Here is a 24,379-nt window from a genome sequence, read left to right as displayed (position 1 = left end):
TGAAAATATGCGCTCCCCCCAATAAAACACGTAATTACTACTCAAGGAAAATACTCTGTCTAAAGAATGTCACAATTTGGAGTGAAGTTATTTAACAAAACAGGGAATAAAGCCTTTATGTTGGCTGTAGCATTTATTTTATTTGTGTAGATTATACTTAAAATATTTCCTTCATACATACTTCTGTTAAATTTTTTTTCCTCATTCTTGAGTTTTACAATGTCTCCTATCTAAACTTCAAATTTCATTAGCACCTGCTACATTTGTTTTAGTGCCAGATAAAGGTATCAAATGATGACAGACACTCATGTGAGGTATACAATTAATTAAAGACTAGAAATTGGGATATTATCATGTAAGACATTTGAGAGGCCAAAAGTCATATAATTTTGATACTTATGCATGATGTTACAGTAATAATTCATCTTTATAATTATTTTGATGTAAGTGGCATATCAGAATTTAACTTATTTACTTAGATCTTAAGGAATATTAGATGTATTTTTGCATGAACACTCAAATCATGCTATTATTATCGGTCATTGGGAGAACAAAGTAGTGATCAGGTGGTCTAAGGCACATATAGACCCAATAATTTAGAAATTTTCACTATTATGAGATACGCTTTTCCTACTAAATATGTCAGTAATGGCTCTTGAAATGGGGGCAAGGTGAATAAGTACCCAGTAAATTGTGTACTTTTATAAAGTAGTGTTTTTGAGAACATAAACTGAGATGCAAAAGGAATTTCCTTACTTTAAAAAAAGTGACTGCTATCTTAGTAGACGACTTTAAAATAACTTACCTTATATTTAATGGTTAGTCATTTACATACTTAAGAAATCAGCAGCAATCTAAAAAAAATCAGAAGGCAGTTTTCTTGGATAATGAACTTGTGACTCCAAGATAGACAACAATGTGGAAATTAACTCAAGAAACTTTCTATTGTAGTAACTCAGTGGTTTCTCACTTTATAAAGGTTTGGAAGAATTAATGAATTTCTTTTTTCTTTTTTTTTAAAATATGGTCTCGCTCTGTTGCCCAGGCTGGAGTGCAGTGGCGTGATCACAGCTCACTGCAGCCTCGAACTCCTGGGCTCAAGTGATCCTCCACATCCTGGCCTCCTGAGTAGCTAGAGCTACAGGCATGAGCCACCATGCTCAGTTAATTTTAACTTTTATTTTTGGAGAAACAGTGTCTCACTATGTTGATCAGGATGATCTCTAACTCCTGGCTTCAAGTGGTTCTCCTATTTTGTACTCCTAAAGCCCTAGGATTATAGGCTTGAGCCACCACACCCCACCAGTGAATTTCAAAATGCAAATTAACCTCTTTTAGACACAGGATCTGGCAGAGTAATGAAACTGGTCTTTCTTAATTTCTTTCTTTTATCACCTTCCTTTTCTTATTCTTGCCTCTCAATTTGTTATATATAGTTACAAAATATATGAATCAGGATTTATGTTGGCATGAAAATTATATACAATATGAAATCACTAAGTGAAGAAGGGAAGGGGTGATTTGGCTCTAGTCCCAAAGTTAATGTCATAAAGAGAAATAATGTGAAGTATCTGTATTTCTTAGATCTTCTATTTTACTCTTAATACCAAAAAAGAGTCCTATCATTTAACATTTTTATATAAAGTATTTTGCATTGTTTATTTTTGATGTGACCAAATGAAAGCTTTCTGAATTTTAAAGTGCAATTCACTGTATATTAACCAACAGCCTGCAGACTACCTAACTGCTTCAAACTTGGCATCAAATGCTGTCTTTTTGGTACTTATAAGTAGGGTAAGAATGAAGATACTTGACAAGGGTGCAACAGTACGTGTTGGCTAAGGTCTTTTCAAAAGCCCATTCTAGATTATTCAGGCAGGCTCATCAGTTGACGGCTAGCCTTACCTTTCCTTCTTCTGTTTGTCTCACTGCATTTTTACTCATTTCATTCTCTGTCAAGTCCTCTTCCAGAAGAGGCAATGGAAACACATGAAAATGAAACCCATTAATTTCCAACATTCAAAATGAAATCAACCACATCATCAATCATGAGGGTATACTGTCTGACCATTTTTCTGGATCATTTTTTATTAGCAACATAGTCCCTTTAGTTTGTACTTTACAACTAGTATTTTCTACCAGGATGCACAGTTAAAAAAAAATGGCTTGAAGAGCCAAATATGCTCAAAATATATAAAATATAATTATAAATATGGTCATTCTCTTGAGATCTGTGCCTGACGGAATCACATTTTGTGAATTTGCAATAGTTTGGTAATAATGCACACAAAATTTCCCATAATTACTAGGAATAACTGAAAGTTGGACGTATGAAACTTTCACTAACTCAGAATCATGTAGCCATTTGGGTCAGCAAAAAGTATAAAATATTATTCCCAATAACCACTGTGGACAAAAATGTAAACAGGATAATACAATATCTTGAAAAAATTTTTAATATTTGCCATTTTTTTTGCCTGTGCTATTACTATATACATTGATTTAGTAATAAATATACTACCATTACATAGAGTGCAATATTTTTAGTATTCATAACGGGTTGAAATTAATGCTGCTATTACCTCAAGAAAGGAATAAATAAATATCATGTCCAAATTCCAAACTAATGCTCAAAAGGTTATCATTAACAAACACTATAAAATAAACATGTTGGGCATTATCTTTTTAAGCATGATTCCTGTAAACATAGCAAAAATCACTTTTCTCAGTCCTGACATTTCACATGATGGCTTTAAAAGGAAATATAACATACAAATCCTATCACTTCTTTTTTTGCATAGGGAACGAATCAATTATCTTTTTAAATGCAGCAATCTTTCAATGAAATGTTTTCATCACATAGTACTTGTTTTCTGTATGAATTCAGAACTTTTGAGCAATAAAAGTGCTCTGCAGAAGTTTATAAAATATGCTTTCTAGATTTAAAATTTAACAGAAAAATTTCCAGCCAAGTTGTAGGTATGATTTTAAAATATTATGTACATAATATATGACTACAGGAGGAAATTCCTCACTGTAGCACAGCACAGTGTACAAACATGAAGCACAGTGTTCAGTAGAATTTCCCTTCAGGTTTTCCTCACATTGGTGCACACGTGGCTGACTACAACATTACACAACATGCCCCATTCTACTTGTTGCATACAAAGTAGAAGAGGGATGTGAGGACAAATTTAAAGTAGAAAATGAAAATAAATGGCAAAAATACAGTGCAAATGCTTTAAACGGTGCACTTTATAAAATAGTTTGCTTTATTCATACTTTTTAATAAAGTGCAATGTTACCTAAAACAGAGAGACATGTACCTTAATATTCTGCAATAACCATTAAAACAAATTGCCAGGAAAGAGCAGTGCAAAATTAAAAACATACACATAGCTTAGCATGCATCTCAGATGGATCCCACAGAGTATGGGACCTTGAGTTCTTAAATCTTTTTTTTTTTTTTAACTTTTTGGAAAAACATTAATAATAGCAGGTTATCATCATATGTAACCATAAAATAAAAACAATAAGTTAAAATCTTCTCTCCAGAAATAAGTATATGCCACACATAAAATTCGTTACAGAATCTTTTTTTGAAAACAGACCCCTTTCTCTGATAAATCACCATTTGAAGGGTGCAAATTTCAAAAACCCACATTGTCCACAAGGCAAAGCAAAAGGCATCATCACAGTATGAGTCATTTCTTGTTGGCAGACACCCGGAAAACCTGTGACTTGTTCTGCAAGCAGCTCAAATCTAACCCTAATTAAATTTACAGGAACCTTTGCTCTTTCATGAATAGTCTTGTTGGCATCATGCTAGGTTGCTAAAAAGAGTAACATGTGCTCTATTCACAGTAACATTCTCTGTCCAGTGCTTTTGGATGAGGATAACCAAACAGGTTTTTCTGAAAAAAACCATTAGGAGGCAGATTCCAATGAGACCAACGGGAAACATTTTTAAAAGCATAAAACATGGCCTCAGGCATATGCTGAGGGAAACAAGGTGCAATGGATCACTGTCACACTCCTACCATGCCTAAGCTACTCAGTCCGAGAACTGGAAGAGGGTCTCTGGGTTATTGCTGTCGGCAGGATTGCTGGGCTGCAGAGTCTTGGTGGGTGTAGTTTTACCATGAGAATGAGAGGAAGAAGAATGGGAACTCTCACTGGAACTGCTGCGCGTCTCCGTACTGGTGCTAGTCTTTTTCATTTTTCTTCTCTTAGCCAAAGGGGCCTTATCGACATTCTGAAGGCAAAATCCCTCTCTTTTGTATTTGTTAAAGGCCTAGGGGAGAAAAAAAGGGAACCTCTGTGAAGGTAAAAGCACTGACGTTTTCCTAGCAGTTATGACTTACAGCAGAAGACAACTTTCCATTGGTAAATGCAGCCCCAAGTTGTTTTAAGGGAACAAAGCTCAGAAAACCTTTGTATCGAAGTCTACTGGCAGGGTGGAGAAGTTCACCAGAAAACATTTCTGAGGGCTCTGTTTAAATCAAACTAGCTAGGCTGTCTGAGAGTCACAATTCTAATAAATCTTTGGAAGAAGTTAGTACTACAGTCTAAAACAAAACAATCGAATGGAAATTCATGAAGACCATCTGTAACCTAAACCACCCCCCAGTGCTTTTACTGGTTCTGTGTCTAAGATTTAAAATTCTGAACACAAAGTCCCAATGCAAGCAGACTTGATGCATTGTAAGTCTTTGCTCTTTACTTCCCATTCAGTGACAGGGTATATCCTGAACACTTACACACACAGAGAAGCACAGCTCTACAGCCTCGCCCTGGCCCCCTCCTCCTGTAGCCTGTCTTCACGCTGCTTAGCCTAGGCTTGGACAAGGCTATAGTTACTCCTTTTAGTTGTCACCTTGCATCCTATGTCATGAGAAGATTTGGATCATCTGACACAAATTCTTGCAGTTAATCTCTTTACCATCTCAACATTTCCTAGTTTATTACTTTTTAAATCCATTTCTGCTGCTGAAGAAGCGCTATCCCTATCCCTTCTCCTTTCTCAAAATAATCCCTTTGAAGGTGATTTTCTTTCTCCATAACTCATACTATACATGAATTATCTTAATGTATTTGCATCTACTTGACACAAATGTGCATAATCCACAGTTTCTGCCACACAGTCTCAGCCTTTCAAACATATACTCTATACTTAATCCCAATTAACTTACTTCATATCCCTCCCAGTTTTAAGAATGTGTGATGTACTAAATGGCTGTGGAATGAATGGACTTTCACATATGCCTTAGTTCCTAATGTTTATTATGGTTTTTAAAGAAAATGATTTAGTTTATTTGAGAGAAAAATGTTCTATTTATCTCATCTCATGAGGTCATTCTACAAATCAAATACATACTTTGTGGGTTAGCAGTGACTCTGGTCCCCTGTGGACTTTCTGCTATAAAGTATTTATAACCAAGAAGCAATTTATTAAAACATACTTAAAAGTAAAAGGACACATATTATTTTAAACATGAAACGAAGAAAATGTATCTGAGGCTACAGAGTAAGAACATTTGATTACGATTCCTACTCCAACTGCCCAACATGTGCAGAGCACAGGGCCTTACGTGGAAGGTTGCTTTCACGCAGGTATGCACGGCAGCTCCTGAAGATCCCAGAATATCCGGAGTCATCAGAGGATTTGAGGACAGCTGGCTGCCATCTTGAAGCCATTCATTGTACCTCAAGCCAGACATTTTAAGCCTTTTGTTTGGATCAACTGTAAGAAGTCCTGTGGGAATAGATATTTTTATTCTATCATTTTAAAGATAGTTTTTAAAAAACCTCAGAAATAAATCTCAATTATGTTCACATGACATGATGGTTTCTATCTGGCTTTAACCGCCTATAGAGATAATTAGATTTTCTTATTCATTTAAATTCTTTAGTGAATACTGGATTCTAATGATAAAGTCATAGTAGCCTACTTCTAGGAAGCTGCAGGCTAACTAAGTGGCTTTTCAATCAGGAGAAAAGAACCAACCAAAACAAAGACTCCCACTGGTGACTTGGTAAGCTCCAAATGAGCAAAGCGCACGTAATCTACTTCGTCCATGTACCAAACACTTACTGGCCATCTTCTACAGGTCAGGAAGGGCAGTAAGGCACTAGAGATACGGAGATGGAGATACAGGGAGGAGCTATTAATATCAGAAGACACACAGACAAAACCCCAGCTATTATAATATCAGGGACAAGTGCAGTGGCAAGACACACAGACACAGTGTGTGGGCAGCCTGGGGGAGAGTGTAGCCTAGGCAGTGTGGGCCTCCTGGAAGGCTTCTAGGAGATGAATCCTGTAGGATAAGGAGAAGTGGCTTGGGGAAGAGGAGGGCTCCAGGGATTAAGAAGAGCGTGTAAAGACACGAGGGATCTGAAAGCTCGGCACTTCTGAGAAATTCAAATATCCTCCAATGGCATTGCTGGGGTGAGGAGGAAGCAGAGGTGTACAATATCAGGTCATGAGGGGCTTTGAATGTTAAATGCTAGGCTAAGGAGTCTCACCTGAAGCTGAGAAGTGAGACCCCTTACCCAACTCCCTCCTCGCAGACCTCCACCTCCTCCCTCTGGATGAGAAGGAGGGTAAAGAGAGATAAAATACCAAAGAACTAGAATCCGTGGTCAAATGATCTGCTGTGAAGTGACTTGCTGACACCACTGACCAGGCCATAATGAGCCCAAGGACTAGGAAGATAACTCCCTTTTCCATTCCCAGCATCTATGCTAACTATAAACCTTGAAGTGTTGCAAATAATGTTTTCCCTACCTGCCAGAGCCTGGCTCTGGGTCATGTCCTCCACTTTTACACGACCCAGACCCTCTCCTGGAAATACCTCTGCCAACTAATGATCTACTGCCTTTGTCTTGTGTCTGTAAGCCCCCTCCCCTGCCTATTCCCGCATGCTCTGCATATGAATTAGCAAATCAACGAAAGCCAAAGACTGTGAGGTCAGCTGCCCAGCCAATGGGCAATAACACAGTTTCACCTCCGCTCCCCCTTCAGAGTTCTAAGTCCTTAAAAAGGGAAAGAAGCCACTTCTCTGGGAGCTCAGTGGTCAAGGCATTAGCCTCCTGCAGCTCCCGGCCAAATAAAAAGCCACTTCCTTTCTCAGTTCGGTGTTCTGAGAGGTTTGTTCCCCTCTGATCCTGCTACAAAGCGAACAGAGTCTCCAAAGGATTTTCAGCAGAAAAGAGGCATAATCACTTTTGGATTATAGAAAAGTCCCTCTATCGATAGATGATGAGAGAGATAATAGTTTAAGTTGGAGGAAGTGAGGCAAGGTGAAAGGATGCTGGAAGATCTGGGGAGAGAAATGGTGATGAGAACAAAGGCAATGGCAGGTGAATGGAAAGGAAGGGACGGCCAGGAGCACTGCTGAATCTGTAGGACTCCGTGACTGGCTGCGGAAGGCGAGGCAGGTGCAGGTACCCAGGAGGACATCGATGTTTCTGTTTTGGTGATCTGGCTTCTTAGCAGTGCCACTATTGACAGGAGGAAAGACAAGAGGAGGAGCGTGTTTGGGGGAAAGAACAGTCAAAAAGTATTGGTTTGTTTTAGATGTGTTTGACTGAGATGCTAGTGGGAGCTAAGTGCTAGTTCATGCTAGAAACGTAGATGTCATTGCTAAGGAGAATGTTCTGATGAGAAGACAATGCTGAAGAGAGTAGCCTTTTTATATTCTAAAAAGCCTTTTAGAATATACATGGATTCCTCGAGTAATTAGCACACATGTATGTGTAATGGGCATGATTCCACTTCAATCACTACACATCATATAAAAAATGTAAAATTTCAGCTGGGTGTGGTGGCTCATGCCTGTAATCCCAGCACTTTGGGAGGCCAAGGTGGGAGGATCACAAGGGCAGGAGTTTGAGACCAGCATGGCCAATATGGTAAAACCCCATCTCTAATAAAAATACAAAAATTAGCCAGGTATGGTGGCAGGCACCTGTAGTCCCAGCTACTCCGGAGGCTGAGGCAGAAGAATCAATTGAACCCAGAAGGTGGAGGTTGCAGTGAGCCAAAATTGCACCACTGAACTCCAGCCTGGGCAACAAGAGTGAAACTCCATTTCAAAAAAAAAAGAAAAGAAAAAAAAAGAGTAACATTTCATTAGAGTCTTACCTTGGATCAAATCTTTAGCCTCTTGGGATACATTCTTCCAGGCTTCTCCTTCAAAGGAGAAGTCTCCCTTTTTAATTTTCTTCATGATTTCCACTGCGCTGGTACATGTCAAACTTCGGTCATGAGATTGGAAGGGAACCTGTCCTGACAACATTGTGTACTATCAGGGAAAAAGTAACAAAACAGAATGACTACCCAGATATGTTAAAGCCACTCTCTAATAATCCTAATAGTAACGTCATCGGTGTAATTTACTAACTACTACGACTAGCATAATTGAGTTTAAAAGACTATGTGACTTCTATCACTGAGGCAGCAAATACATCTCAGAGAGTTGTAAACCAGTGGCATGGCTTATTCTGATGTAAAGATTTAAAATCACATTTATAAATATGTTCAGGGCAATAAGAACAAAAATGGATAATCCCAACTGCTGCAGAAAAGATGGTACTGATGTTAACAGAAAAGAGAGGGACAGCAGAATCCCTTAATAACTATGCTTTTCTATACATTTCCACCATTCTTTCCCCAGGACACGGAACCATGGTTAAGGACTTGAAAAACTTTATATAAGCATTCCCATTTGATCTGTAATTACCCCTGTTTTTATTTTATTTTTCTCACTCTTGTCTTAAATACAGTGAATTATCTACAGCCACCTGTTTTCATTGTAGCCGTATGTCTGAAATCTATGTTTAAGATTTTTCCCCTTTAAAAAGTTAAGAGAATAACAAGCCAAGGCTTGTCTTTGTAGCAGAGATTGGATTTTAGAAAATCGTTCCTTTAAAATTCTTGGCGGGGGGAGCAGCTTTCTCTGCTCGCTGATTTTTGGTCTTGCAGAGATGGTAGGCTGGTTATCAGTGGTGGTGGGCTGCCTGGTGTTAAGTAGCTAGTGTCTGCATATGGACCAGAGTGGACGAAGAGACTGCCCCACCAAACAGTGTGAAAAGGGACCAGTGGTGTCGGCAGAAGCCTGGGCTGAGAGAAGCGTGTTCATCATGGCACTTAGGAAGGGACACATAGGGGAGGCTCAGTGTCAACCCCAACCCTTATTAGGAAGCATGGAAGCCACAGGACACTCTGGGGATCTAGAAACAACATGCCATCTTTGTTTTCTGGTCACGCATCTGAAAAGGAGGCTTGCCCTCACAGTGACAAGACAGTGAAGCAGCTTTTACACACTGACTCTCAGAAAAGATGGAAACTCCTAGACAGGCTAATAAAAATAACATAAAAAGGACAACCAGTAGATCCAATAGGTACATAATAAACAAACTATGAGTAAGAAGGATGGAGAAGACAGGAATAAGACCCACACGCAGAGGTAGAGAAACTTGACAACTCCGAGGTTACTAGAGACTAGAAGGCTTTGGGCAAATTTGGATTTTCCGAAATAGAAAATTGTGCCTGAGAAGAATAAAAACTATATGCATGACAATGTGCAGAGTTTGAAAATAGAAGAAGACATGGAGAAGGAACCTCGGTTCCTAATTTGGAGCAACCTAACAAGGAAGATTCATTGCTGTAAGAAGGGCAAGGTCAGAACATCTGTAGAACACAGACAAAACTCCCTAAAACCTTGATGTAGCTTCAAGGCAGGCTCCGACTAGGTCTGAGTGAGCCAGTCCACAGGCTGGCAGTAACTGTCCAAGATTAGGCTGCAGTCTCATAACTGATGCGGTGCCTCCGCCTGCCCCTCACCTGACTTCTTGCCTCCTGTATCCTTCATGCGGACACCAGAGTAACAGTCACGCAACTTAAATCTTACAACATCTCCCTGTTCAAATCCCGTCACTGGCTTCTTTCAGTCTCTGACTCTTGCCTCTCTTGTTCAGCCTCAGTTTCTTCAGTTCCCCATATTCCAATCCTGTGTTCCTCACCAAGAGTTCTTGGGCCTCTGGGACTTTTCACATGCTGTTGGTCTTAGAATGCCATTTTCTTTGTCCAGCTGGCAAAGTACCAAGCATCCTAGGGTGCCTAGGGTGTAACCTTTCGGTCTGGGTAACCGGGAAATCTGCAGTCCTCTACTCCAGAGAGAAGACATGTGGCACAAAAGCAGGGGAAATGAGCATTAGGGTCACATCTGGCTGCAAACAACTGCTTTTTCAATTACTAGCTTTGAGACGGGCAAATTTGTTAACTTCTCTTAGACCATTTCTTCATGGGCAAAAGTAGCAAGTCATATATAAGGCTATACGAAATCATATACCTAGTATTGTGTCTGACATACAGTAGGTGCTCAGCAAATGGTTAATCGGTTTGTCTCTTAAGGCTTCCCCTCTATAGAAAGAACCCTTTCTTCATGATCTTATCCTCCACTCCTGTATCCACAGAACTGAGGGCCAAAATCTACAAAGCCACTGAATTGGTATGCACACCTATAGATGCCTTATCACTTTGTGGGGTAACTCAATACAACGGCTCGCCTTGCTAAACCATGAGCTCTCTAGAAGCAGAACTAGGTCTTATGTATCACTCTATCCCCTGAACCTTGCATAGTCCCAGAGTTTGCTATCCCAGTATCATTATTTTCTGAATGAGTAAGAACTCTTTAAGAATACTTAAGACAGGAATATGATAGAGATTGTACCGTGGTCTTGACTAAACAGAGGAATGCCACCAAATGATAGCTCTAATGAGTCTGTGGAACTTGTGTCACATGTATTCCAGACCCCCTCCTCTTCCTCAGATGCCAGGAATTCAGCTCCTTTCCCCTCTCTTTCTGCAATCCTATTTCCCTGACACTTGCTGCTGAACAGAATGTAGTTTCCCCAGGTCTTGCCTTTCTAGCTGCAAGTTTACCTCCCCAAACGTGGCGAAAAAGTTCTCCTAACATCTATGGGGAAGCAAGGAAAGGAAAGTAGGGCAAAATTAGTCCTGTGAATGCGATAAGCATCTTTATAGGGTATTTTCCTGATCCCCCAGAAGTGGAATGATATAATTCTCATTCTGCAGAGCAGAAAACTGGGCATGGAAGTCAGGTTATTAGTCTGCCCAAGATCCAGCCTGAAAGAGGAACTTAGTGGTGGTGGAGTTGGTGCTAACAGTAGTAATAAAAGGAGCTAATGTTTATGGACTGCTTTCTTTGTGCCAGGCTCTGTTCTAAGTACTCTATTTGTATTAGTTGGTTTAATCCCCACAACAATCCCATGAGGTGGGTACTATTATCATCCCTATTTTCCCAAAAAGTAAAGTCTTAATAACGTGCCTAAGCTACATTACTAGTAGGTGGCAGTGGTAGGATGTGAATCCTAACAGTTTGTCCCCAGAGTCCAAATTCAGTGTGTTTGACAGTAAATCCTACATTTGTTTTACTAATCCTTATTCAGAAGTCATGAAGTTCCAGAAATTTAACATCATCATCTTGATATCATTTCCTGGTAAACATGTCTACAAGCCATTCTAATTTTATTCTGGGTACCTTTCTTAGAGGGTGATACACCCTAAGCCCTATTGCCATAACCCTATACTACACCGTTCTTTTGTTTTCTTCCTGCTCTTTTCTCAGACTGATTAAAAAAAAAAAACAACTTTTATTTAGACATAACATGCATAGAGGTAAGTGCCAAATACTAGGTGTACAGCTTACTGACATCCCAAAATAATACCTGTAACCCAGCACCCATATCCAGAAACAACATTCCCAGCATTCCAGAAGCTCCTTTCTTATGGAGCATAAAACCTGATGGAGGCCAGGAGTGGTGGCACATGCCTGTAATCCCAGCATCTCGGGAGGCTGAGGCAGGAGGCTCAGTGGTAACAGTAGTAATAAAAGGCAGGAGGCTAGGGGGTTCAAGATAAGCCTGGGCAGTGTAGCAAGATCCCCATCTCTACAAAAAATAAAAGTAGCCAGGGGCAGTGGCACACACCTGTAGTCCCAGCTACTTAAGAGGCTGAAGCAGAAGAATTACTTGGGCCAGGAGTTCGAGGCTGCAGTGAGCAATGGAGTGAGACCCTCCTGTGGTCTACTAAAAAAAAAAAAATAGTAATAATCCCCAAACCCAAAAACTTGGAGAAGAAATTACTGCCATGGGAATACTCATCTGAGACTCAGAATTCAAATTTCTGGCAGATACCTGGAGTCGGTGCTGGCAGCTGAAATGGCTCCCTGAGGCCTGGACACAAAAAGATAGTATGGGGTAAATTAAATGAGATGCTGAACTTCCTCGGCACAGCGCTCAGGAAGCAGTTCAACAGCTAAGGAAAGTGAATGACTGCTGGAAGAGATGGACCACATAAGGCTTGAGAACCTGCCATCTGCCAATGCTCCCAGGGAGGGCTTAGAGCACAGTCCTGTCACTGAGGCAGTAAGGAACATACTGGCGAGAGGAGGACTGTGAAGAGAAGTTTGGTGATGGCTGTTCACAGCAGGCCAGGGTTGACAGTGGAAGCGGTTGTCATAGAACTGAGCTCTCTAGCATCAATGCGATGATGGGGTTTAGGCACAGCAGAGACCAGGTGGCCTCACTTAACCATCAGTGGCAATAAAGCAAGGCTGGGCAGACAATTACGATGCCTAAACTTGGAGGGATTTGCAGCTCTGGCTGACAGCGAGGGCAAGGCAGATGGAAAGATGACTAATGTCGCTTGACTTGTTTAATGTTTCTTTCACTGATAAATAGAAAGGCTGGCATCAGCCACTAAATGGAAGAAGTCAGTGTCCCTCACCCAGTTTCTCCATCTACATCAGTTCACAGGCCCACAATTCTTGATTGATGGGGAAAACAGATCCCTTTGAAGAAGGGACTTAAAATGCCACAGCAATTATAGGTAGTAGAGTTCCCCAATTTTTCCACAGAGAGACCTGTGGCCACTTGCCAAGGTATACTAAAAAAGGGAAAAACCCAGGCTTTTATGAGACCTACTTGGGGTCTAAGCACTGACACCAGGGGGCCCCAAAACATTCTAATGATCCTCTGGTGGGAATGGGACTTGTTCATACAGATTACAGATGAAGTTTTGGCCAAAGTTCATTTTGCAGTGCTTAGTACTATCATGGTGCTCACACTGGTTCCCTGGCTTGTGGAGCAAGAGCCATGATGGGAGGAAGTACCAAGTGGAAGCCCCTGAGGCTGTCTCTGGCCAAGATCATAAGTCACAAGCAAAACCTTTTATCTGAGAGATTAATGTCACAATTAACTGAAGAATACAAGGGTGGTAGGCCCCACCACATTCTCATTCCAGAAGGATTGTGGTGAATGATGGAGGACGACCAAAACCAAGTCAGCTGCGACCCTGAAATGCAGCTGCCATGCCGAATGTGGTACAAATTGATACGGCTTCTGGTATGGATAAGCACTATTCATCTGGTCAGTGGATGCTTCTTGATTCCCATCAACAGGAAAGATTGAAGCAGGAAGTTTTTACACAGCAAAGATTGCATTCAACTGCCTTGTCAACTGCCTTTACAAGGCTACGTTAACTTTCCTGCTCTGTGTTATAACATAGTCTGTTGGGACCCAGATCATCTTGACATTCTGAAGAAACCCATGCTCGTTCTCTACATTGATTTCTTCATTAAATGAGATATAGTAAGCAGGAACTAGGAAGTATCCTAAATGCCCTATGAGCCATTTGCATGCCAGAGGATGAGACAATAATAGCACAAAGATTTAGGGGACTGTCACATTAGTAAAGATTTGAGGGCTTCAGTGGTCAAGGGCATAATGAAACCTCCTTCTCTTAAAGACAACCTACCTTGTACCACTAAGAAAGAGGAATAGAACTTAGCGGCTTCTTTGCATTTTGGAGGTAGCATATGTTGGATTTGAGAATACTGCTCCAAGAAATTTATCAAGTGACTTTAAAGGCTACCCATTTCAAGTGGGGCCTAGCATAGGCTTTGCTACAGGTCCAATCCTGCCAATTAGCAGGACGCTACTTGGGCCATAGGATTCAGTTGCTCTGATTGTACTAGAGGTATCTGTGAAAGATGAGATGTTACCAGATCCTGGCAGGCTCTGAGTGCCTGGACAAGCGATACCAAGAGTAGTGTATCATGTGCTAAGATCAGCAGATGCCTTGATTCACAAATTCAGGGAGGTACAGCAGCAAACCAATGCACTATGGAAATGGTACACTTGGAGTCTGCCCTAGGCAGTTCAGAAGGCATGAGAAAATGACACGCTTACATGCATGTCACCTGTCTTGGCTGCACTAACATTTCTTCCTTAACTCACACTATAGCCTCATTGAAGGAGGTTTCCTATGATCAGCTGATAAGCCTGGTTGACAGATGGTTCACTCAAGTGTAGCTGGCCTGTGACATGACAGGCTCAGCAAAGATACCAGCTGGCTCAGGATAATACCTTGTGGGGTCGGGGTGCTGTCTCTGAGAGCTGTGCTGAACCAATGGCTGATGGGTCCAGGTCCTCTATATCTAGATTCTATGGGTACATGACCCACTTACAGAACTCATGCTTCCTGGCTCTGCTTAGAAGTCTGCTACATGAGTTCAAGTGATCAACTGCGCTTGGTAACAACATACGGCCAGCCCAGTAGTACATGCTCTGCTTTCTTTTCCTCACTCCTGCACCCTTGGGATTATGCTCCTTAATAACATAATATGACATTAAGTATTAGCTTCAGGTTTCACTTTCTGGGGAACACAGAATAGAATATCTTTCTCTCCACTCTAAATTTTTTATTGAATTAAAATACATTTAACAAAATGTACCATGTTAACCATTTTTAAGTGTATAGTTCAATGGATTAAATACTTTCATGGTATGCAACCATCATCACCATCCATCTCCAGAACTCTTCTCACCTTGTAAAACTAAAACTTTCATTAAATAATAACTCTCCATTCTCCCTTCCCCCACAACCCCTGGCAGCCACCATTTTACTTTCTGTCCCTATGATTTTGAATACTTCTAAGTAACTTCTGAACATACAGTGTTTGTCTTTTTGTAACTGGCTTCTTTCATTCAGCATAATATCTCTAATAATCATCTGTGTTGTAGTATATGTAAGAATTTCCTCCCAAGGCTGAGTAATATTCCAGTGTATGCATATAGCACATTTTACTTGTCTATCATCTACTGAAGGAAACTTGGGTTTGCTTCCACATTTTAACTCTGTATGTGTCCATTAGATCTAGTTGGTTAAGTCTTCTGTTTCTTTACTTATTTTCTGTCTGGCTGTTTTAGCCATTATTGAGAGTGGGGTATTGAAGTCTCCAATAATTATTACAGGACTGTCTACTTCTCACTTCAGTTCTGTCAGTTTTTGCTTCATATACTTTACTGGTCTGTCACTAGGAATACAAGTGTTTGTTATGTCTTCTTGTTGAATTTGATCTTTTATTAACATATGAGGAATCTCTGACCCTTTGTCTTTTGTAAACTTTTTTTTTTTTGAGACAAGATCTTGCTTTGTTGCCAAGGTTGGAGTATAGTGACATAATCATGACTCACTGCAGTCTTGACCTCCCAGGCTAACGAGATCCTCCCATCTCAGCCTTCTGAGTATCTGGGACTACAGGCACATGCTACTACATCTGGCTAATTTTTAAATTTTCTGTAGAAATGAGGTCTCATTATGTTCTCCAGGCTCATCTCAAACTCCTGGACTCAAGTGATCCTCCTGCCTCCAAAGTGCTGGGATTACACATGTCAGCCACTATGCCCAGCCTCTTATAAACGTTTTTGATTTAAAGTCTATTTTGTGGCTGAGAGTGGTGGCTCATGCCTGTAATCCCAGCACTTTGGGAGGCTGAGGTGGGCCGATTGCTTGAGGCCGGAAGTTTGAGACTAGTTGATTTAAAGTCTATTTTGTGGCTGAGAGTGGTGGCTCATGCCTGTAATCCCAGCACTTTGGGAGGCTGAGGTGGGCCAATTGCTTGAGGCCGGAAGTTTGAGACTAGTGTGGCTAACATGGCGAAACACCGTCTCTACTAAAAATACAAAAATTAGCTGGGTGTCATGGTATGCACCTGTAATCCCAGAGACTTGGGAGGCTGAGGCATGAAGTGAGCTGAGATTGCACCACTGCACTCCAGCTTGGGCCACAGAGCAAGACTCTGTCTCAAAAAAAGACAAAAAACAAGTAACAACTCTATTTTAGTGTAGCTACTCCCAATCTCTTTTTGGTTTGCTTGTTTGTTTTTGAGACAGAGTTTCACTCTTGTTACCCAGGCTGGAATGCAATGGCACGATCTTGGCTCACTGCAACCTCTGCCTCCTGGGTTCGAGTGATTCTCCTGCCTCCACCTCCCGAGTAGCTGGGATTACAGGTATGCACCACCATGCCTGGCTAATTTTTGTATTTTTAATAAAGATGGGGTTTCACCATGTTGGCCAGGCTGGTCTTGAACTTCTGACCTCAAGTGACCCGCCTGCCTAGGCCTCCTGAAGTGTTGGGATTATAGGTGGGAGTCACCGCACCCAGCCCTGATCTCTTTTGGTTACTATTTGCATGGAATATCTTTTCCCATAGTTTCACTTTCCATCGATTTGTGTCTTTGGATCTAAAGTGATTCTTTTGCAGACAGCATATAATTAGTCATGTTTTTAAATCCATTATGCCAATCTTTGTCTTTTGATTAGAGAGTTTAATCCATTTGCATTTAAAATAATTATTGGTAAAAAGGAAATAACTTCTGTCATTTTGCTATTTGTTTTCTATATGCATGATAGCTTTTTTTGTCCTTCAGATTCTGCATTACTGCCTTCTTTTGTGTTGTTTTTTTTTTTTGTAATAAAACATTTAAATTCCTTTCTCCATTCTTTTTGTATACATTTTTTCCTTTTTAAAAAATCATACTTTTAAGTTCTGGGGTACGTATGCAGAACGTGCAGGTTTGTTACACAGGTATACACGTGCCATGGTGGTTTGCTCCATCTATCACCCTGTCATCTACATTAGGTATTTCTCCTAATGCTATCCCTCCCCTAGGCTCCCACCTCTACAGGCCCTGGTATATGATGTTCCCCTCCCTATGTCCATGTGTTCCCATTGTTCAAAACCCACTTATGAGTGAGAACATGCAATGTTTGGTTTTCTGTTCTTGTGTCAGTTTGCTAAGAATGATGGTTTCTAGATTCATCCATGTCCCTGCAAAGGACATGAACTCATCCTTTTTTATGGCTGTATAGTATTCCATTGTGTAGATGTGCCACATTTTCTTTATCCAGTCTATCATTGATGGGCATCTGGGTCGGTTCCAAGTCTTTGCTATTGTGAACAGTGCCGCAATAAACATACGTGTGCATGTGTCTTTATAACAGAACGATTTATAATCCTTCGGGTATATAACCAGCAGTGGGATTGCTGGGTCAAATGGTATTTCTAGTTCTAGATCCTTGAGAAATCACCAGTCTTCCACAATGGTTGAACTAATTTACACTCTCATCAACAGTGTAAAAGTGTTCCAATTTCTCCACATCCTCTCCTCCAGCATTTGTTGTCTCGTGATTTTTTAATGATCTCCATTCTGACTGGTGTGAGATGGTATTTCAATGTGGTTTTGATGTGCATTTCTCTCATGACCAGTGATGATGAGCTTTTTTTCATGTTTGTTGACTACATAAATATCTTATTTTGAGAGGTCTCTGTACATATCCTTTGCCCACTTTTTGATGGGGTTGTTTTTTTTTTCTTGTAAATTTGTTTAAGTTCTTTGTGGATTCTGGATATTAGCCCTTGGTCAGATGGGTAAATTGCAAAAATTTTTTCCCATTCTGTTGGCTGCCAGTTCACTCTAATGATAGTTTCTTTTGCTGTGCAGAAGCTCTTTAGTTTAATTAGACCCCATTTCTCTATTTTGGCTTTTGTTGCCATTGCTTTTGGTGTTTTAGTCATAAAATCCTTGCCCATGCCTATGTCCTGAATGGTACTGCCTAGGTTTTCTTCTAGGGTTTTTATGCTGCCAGGTCTTATGTTTAAATTTAATTCAGAGTTAATTTTTTTTATAAGGTGTAAGGAAGGGATCCAGTTTCAGCTTTCTGCATATGGCTAGCCAGTTTTCCCAACACCATTTATTAAATAGGAAATCCTTTCACCATTGCTTGTTTTTACAGGTTTGTTAAAGATCAGATGGTTGTGGATGTGTGGCATTACTTCTGAGGCCTCTGTTCTGTTCCACTGGTCTATATCTCCGTTTTGGTACTTGTATATATTCTATAGCTTTTTTCTTTGTGGTTCCCAAGAGATTACATTTAATATCCTAAAGTTATAACACTCTAACTTGAATTTATGCCAGTTTAACTTTAATAATGTATAAAAACCTCTGCTCTTCTAACAGCTCTACCCAACCTCTTTTGGTTGTTTACAGTACAAAATTACATCTTTATACATGTGTGCCCCAAAACAAACTGATAATTCTTTTAAAATGCATTCCTCTTATGTCACATAGAAAACAAAGAGTGAAGTTGTAAACTGTTGTTACAATAATGACAGCTTTTTACAACTGGCCATGTATTTACCTTTACTGATATCTTTATTTCTTCATAAAGCTTTGAGTTAACTATCTAGTGTCCTTTCTTCTCACCCTGCAGGACTCCCTTGAGCATTTCTTATAGGGCAGCATTAGTGGTAATGAAGTAATGAACTCCCTCAGCTTTTTATGGATCTAGCAATATATCTTAACTTCTCCCTCACCTTTGAAGGACAGTTTTGCCAGAGATAGGATTCTTGGTTGAGTTTTTTTTTCTTTCTTTCTTTCCTTTTAGTGCTTTGAATGTATCAGTTCGCTGCCTTCTGGTCTCCAAACTTTTTGATGAGAAATCTGCTGATAATCTAACTGAAGATCACTTGAATGTGTGGAATCACTTTTCTCTTGTTGCTTTCAAGCTTCTATCTATCTATCTATCTATCTATCTATCTATCTATCTATCTTTTATTTTATTTTATTTTTGAGATGGAGTCTCATTCTGTCACCCAGGGTGGAATGCAGTGGCGTGATCTCAGCTCACTGCAACCTCTGCCTCTCAGGTTCAAGCGATTCTCGTGCCTCAGCCTCCTGAGTAGTTGAAATTACAGGTGCGTGCCACAACGCCCTGCTAATTTGTGTAGTTTTAGTAGAGACAGCGTTTCACCATGTTGGTCAGGCTGATCTTAAACTCCTGACCTCAAGTGATCCACTTGCCTCAGCCTCCCAAAGTGCTGGGATTACAGGTGTTTCATTATAATGTGTTTCAGTGTCGGTCTCTCTCAGTTAGTCTTACTTGAAGTTTGTTGAGTTTCTTAAATGCTTATATTGTCTTTCATCAAAACTGGAAAGTTTTCTGCCAAAACTAATTTCCAATAGACTACTTCTTTCAATATTTTCTCTGTCCCTTTCTATCTCTTCTTCTTCTGAAACTCCCACAATGCATGTTAGTCCTCTTGATGGCATCCTACAGTTCCCTTAGGCTCTGTTCTTTTTTTTTTTTTTTTTTTCATTTTTCTTTCTGTTCCTCACACGCAATAATTTTAATTGTCCTAATTTCACTGATTCCTTCTTCTGCCTACCAAATCTGCCTTTGAAACCCTCTACTGAATTTTTCATTTTAGTTATTGTGCTTTTCAGCTGCAGAATTCCTTTTCATTTTCTTTTCAGATTTTCTATCTCTTTACTGTTATTTCCATTTTGTTCATACATCTTGTCTTGATACTCCTTTAGGTCTTTCAGTGTCTTTAACGCAGTTGTTTTAAGTTTCTGTCTAGCCAAATTTACCAGGAGTCCTTTTTCATGGACAGTTTCTGATGATTTATTTATTTATTTATTTTTGAGTGGGCTATACTTTCCTGTTTCTTTGTATACCTTGTGATTTTTGTTGAAAACGGGACCTTGAACTTAATGATGTGATACTTCTGGGAATCAAAATTCTCCTTCCTTAGGGTATTTTTTTTTAACTTGTTATTTTTTATTGCTTTTTGTTTTTTGATTGTTATAGACTGTCTCTGAGCTGAGGAGCAGCATGAAGTACAAACTGAAGGTCTTCTCAGGTCTTCGATGAGCCTGTGGCTTTGCCTGGGCATGCTTGGTAACTTTCTAATTTTCCCTGTATAAGTAGTTGCTTTTGAATGTCTGGCTCCCAAAGGGAAAAAGGAGAAAAATGAAGAGGGGAAAAAGGGGGACTGGTCCTTTAAGTACCCCTGAAAATCACTTCATCCAGAGGAGGAGTGGCTTGCAGTAATGGTGGCAGGCACAACAACAATGACCACTGCTTCTTTGTACCTCTATAATGAGAAACAGCAATCACAGCAATTCGGATCACAGATCCTCTGTATTTAGAGGACAAAGTCCTTCTTACCCATCCTGGCTCCCACAAGCTGTGTGTCAGTTGTTTTAGGAATATGCACATAGCTGCCTGCTACAGGGTTGAGGGTGGGGATTGGATAGCTACTATAAGTTGAGCATCCCTAACCCATACATCTGAAATCCAAAATACTCCAAAAACAAACTTTTTGAGCACCAACATGCTCAATGGGAATGCTCACTGGAGCACTTTGCATTTTGGATTTTCAGATAAGGGATGCTCAACCAGCAGGTATTCTGCAAATATTCCAAATCCAAAATACTTCTGGTCCCAAGCATTTCGAATAAGGGATACTCAACGAATACTCTGCTAAGGGCTACAATTGACCAAAATTAACCAAAATTAACTGCACTTTATGTCCAAGTCTTCCCTGGAAGTTGAAAACCTTCAATTAACTTCAGAGTTCCAAAACAGTTACGTCAGAGAGATTCTGCCACTGCAATTGATGGTGAGACAGATTCCTGGTGCTTCCTACTGCACTGTCTTTCCAGCATCCTGTCTTTAAAATATCCTTCTATTGTTGATGAATATTGGGCTGTTTCCAGTGTGGGGAATTTTGAATCATGCTGTTATACATCTTCTTATACATATCTTTGTTACAGAAATGTACATATTTCTGTTGGATATATTCCTGAATTGGAATTGCTAGGTTATTTGGCCTGCATATGTTCAGTAGATACTGCCAAATAGTTTTCCAAAGTCTGCTCTACTTCTTTGTTCTGCCCTACTTCCTAACAGGTATATTTGTGGCTAAATATAAGAAAGCAGGGGAAGGAGCCGTGGTTCACACCTGCAATCCCAGAACTTTGGGAGGCTGAGGTGGGCCGATTGCTTGAGTCCAGGAGTTTGAGACCAGCCTGGGAAACATGGCCAAGCCCTACCTCTACAAAAAATATAAAAATTAGCTGGGCATGGTGGCGTGTGCCTGTGATAACATCTACTGGGGATACTGAGGCAAGAGGATCATCTGAGCCTGGGAGGTTGAGGCTGCAGTGAGCCACAAAAGCAACTGCACTTCAGCCTGGGCAACAAACAGAGCAGGATCTTATCTCAAAAAAAAAGAAAGAAAAGGAAAGAGAGAAAGCAATCTTTATAACTAAAGGTTTTTTGCTTTCTGACACATAATAATGCAACAGATTATTGGGTGAAAAACCTGACTTTCCAACTTTGGAAGTATTGAAGAGGAAATTGGTGATGATAGAGAAGATCCCTTTTCTGGAAGAGGTAGAATTCAACAAACTTTTAGGATCCTCTCAGTTCCAAGCCCTTAAAATTTTAGTTGATTATCTAGCAATCAATTTATGTTAAGGATAATTTTGTATCTGTAAATTGTTTGCAAACAGTGTAGCAAGGTATAGGGATATATCCACATAAAGATATGTATCATATATGTATGTCTGTATATATGTGTTATACATGTTCACATTGCATACATACACACATACAGAGAGAATGCACACTAGAGATAAGTAGAGAGAAAGAAAAAGCAAATGTATCAAAATGTCAGATGTTCACAGTATTATTCTCTTTTATTTTCTCTAGCTTTAAAATTTTCAAAAGAAAATTTTGAGAAAAAAATTAAAAAATAAGGTCCCAAGAATAAAACACTTAGAGAAAATATTTTAAACAAAATTTTATGACATCTCATAGGAATGTTATATATCTTATCCTACTTTCTCTAAACACTGTGTGCTGTGGACTGAATGTTTGTGTCCTCCCCCTGCCCCCTGGGGATTTATACGTGAAGCCCCAGATCTCCATGTGACTGTATTTGGAGACAGGGCCTTTAGGGAGGTAATTAAGGTTAAATGATGTTATATGGGTAGGCCCCTGATCCAAGAGAATTAGTGTCCTTAAAGGGACAGACACTTTCTCTTTGTGAGGGTACAGACCAAGGAAGGGTTATGTGTACACACAGCAAGCAGGAGGCCGTCTGTAACCCAAGGAGAGGGCCCTCACCAGACACCAATCTGTTGGCACCTAGATCTTAGACTACCCAGCATCAAGAACTGTGAGAAAATACATTTCTGTTGTTTGAGCTGCCTAATTTGTGGTATTCTGTTACAGCAGCCTAAGCAGATTAATATACCATGTAAGCTCTATTTTATACATTTCAGGCAGGCATTGTATATCCATAGGGTATAATGGGTTATAATCAAAACTTCATAATACTGCATGATGTATCTTCCTGGAGTATTTATTTTATTCAGTGGGGACAATATAATTGGTTTCATATTAAAATATCCACATGCACGTTTATTAGATGAAAAATACAAAACTTCCATTTATTTTTAAAACAAATCAGGAGACCTGAAATAAATTTTGTGCTTGTTATGGGATAATTCAGCCTTCGTATCTAGATATGCATTCATTTATATGGAAAAGTTAGCAGAGCACTCCTTTTTTTCTGATAGTTTAATGAAGACATTAATGTCATTCATTTTAATCTGTATTTTATCATGTACCTCTAAAAAGCAAGGACTTTTGTTTTTTGGATACAGGGTCTTGCTCTGTCACCCAATCTAAAGTGCAGTGGCGTGATCACAGCTCACTGCAGTCTTAACCTCTGGACTCAAGTGATCCTCTCACCTCAGCCTCCCAAGTAGTTGGGACTACAGACAAGAGCCACCATGCCCAGCTAATTAAAAAAAAATTGGGGGAACTGGGCAGCGGCTCACGCCTGTAATCCCAACACTTTGGGAGGCTGAGGTAGGCGGATCACCTGAGGTCAGGAGTTTGACCAGCCTGGCCAACATGGTGAAACCCCGTCTCTACTGAAAATATAAAAAAATTAGCTAGGTATGGTGATGGGTGGCTGTAATACCAGATACTTGGGAGGCTGAGGCAGGAGAACTGCTTGAACCTAGGAGATAGAAGTTGCAATGAGCCGACATGGTGCCACTGCACTCCACCCTGGGTAACAGAATGAGACTGACTCAAAAAAATTTTTTTTAATTTTTTTTTCTTCTAGAGACTGGATCCCACTCTGTTGCCCTGGCTGGTCTTGAGCTCCTGGGATTAAGCAATCTTCCTGCGTTGGCCTCCCAAAGTGCTGGGATTACAGATGTGAGCCACTGTGTCTGGCCATAAAAGGCAAGCACTTTTAAAACCACAACTATAACACCAATATCACATCTAAAAAAACTTAGTAGTAATTTCTTTGTATCATTCAATTTTATTCAAATTTCTAATCAATGTTCAAATTTCCCTGGCTGTAGTATACACTTAGTATATAAATTAGATCTACATGAACTACATTTAATTTGAATTTAATAAATAGAATTTAAATTAAGCTAGGCACTGTGGTTCATATCTGTAATCCCAGCATTTTGAGAGGCCAAGGCGGGAGGATCACTTGAAGCCAGGAATTTGAGACCAGCCGGTGCAACAAGGCAAGACTTCATTTCTATTAAAAAAAAAATTAGGTGGGGTATGGTGGCACGTGCCTGTGGTTCCAGCTACTCAGAAGGTTGAGGTAGGAGGACTGCTTGAGCCTGCAGTGAGCTATGATGGAGCCACTGCACTCCAGCCTGGGTGACAGAGGGAGAGACTCTGCCGCAAAAAAAAAAAAAAAAAAAAAAAAAAAAATCTAAATTAGAAAGTGCTTCAATCAGGATTTCAGTTAAGATGCAGACACTGTTTCTCATATGTCTTTTCATCTATAAGTTCTCAGGTTACCTTTTCTTACCATTTATCTGTTGAAGAAACTGGGTTGTTTGTTCAGTAGAACTTCCCACAGACTGGATATTGTGATTATACTCTGTTATATCATTTAGACTGGTTTTTTGTACTATTTTTCTTAAAAATTTGACAATTAGATCTAGAGAGAAGCACGGCTTCCATTCATGTCATTTCACAAAGTTATTTCTATAGTTAGAATTCAGAGGCTCCAAAATACCTTGCTGCATGTTTAAGACTGCCTTTTAGAACCTTCAAGAGCTTGATGGACATAACTGGCCTTGTACAAGAGAATATAAACTCCTAA

The 24,379-nt window shown here is 39.9% G+C and overlaps 1 protein-coding gene across 2 annotated transcripts in view; it reads right to left on the bottom strand.

Annotated features, from left to right (window-relative positions):
- Positions 1-2,440: 2,440 nt before the first annotated feature.
- RPS6KA5 (ribosomal protein S6 kinase A5) overlaps positions 2,441-24,379 on the bottom strand; it is a 192,020-nt gene continuing 170,081 nt past the window's right edge. Inside the window, exons 15-17 of one of the 2 annotated variants that reach the window (XM_003939861.4) lie at positions 8,150-8,309; positions 5,592-5,755; positions 2,441-4,294 (exon numbers count right to left, since the gene is read on the bottom strand). In XM_003939861.4, coding sequence (XP_003939910.1) covers positions 4,055-4,294; positions 5,592-5,755; positions 8,150-8,309 — 564 coding nt within the window. In that variant the 3' untranslated portion in view covers positions 2,441-4,054. The other variant, XM_074393472.1, reaches the window with a different exon arrangement.

Source organism: Saimiri boliviensis, chromosome 2, assembly GCF_048565385.1.
Source record: "Saimiri boliviensis isolate mSaiBol1 chromosome 2, mSaiBol1.pri, whole genome shotgun sequence".
In the NCBI taxonomy this organism is placed as follows: domain Eukaryota; kingdom Metazoa; phylum Chordata; class Mammalia; order Primates; family Cebidae; genus Saimiri; species Saimiri boliviensis.
The sequence above is the reverse complement of the archived record's forward strand: the minus strand, read 5'-3'. Positions and strand labels throughout refer to the sequence as shown.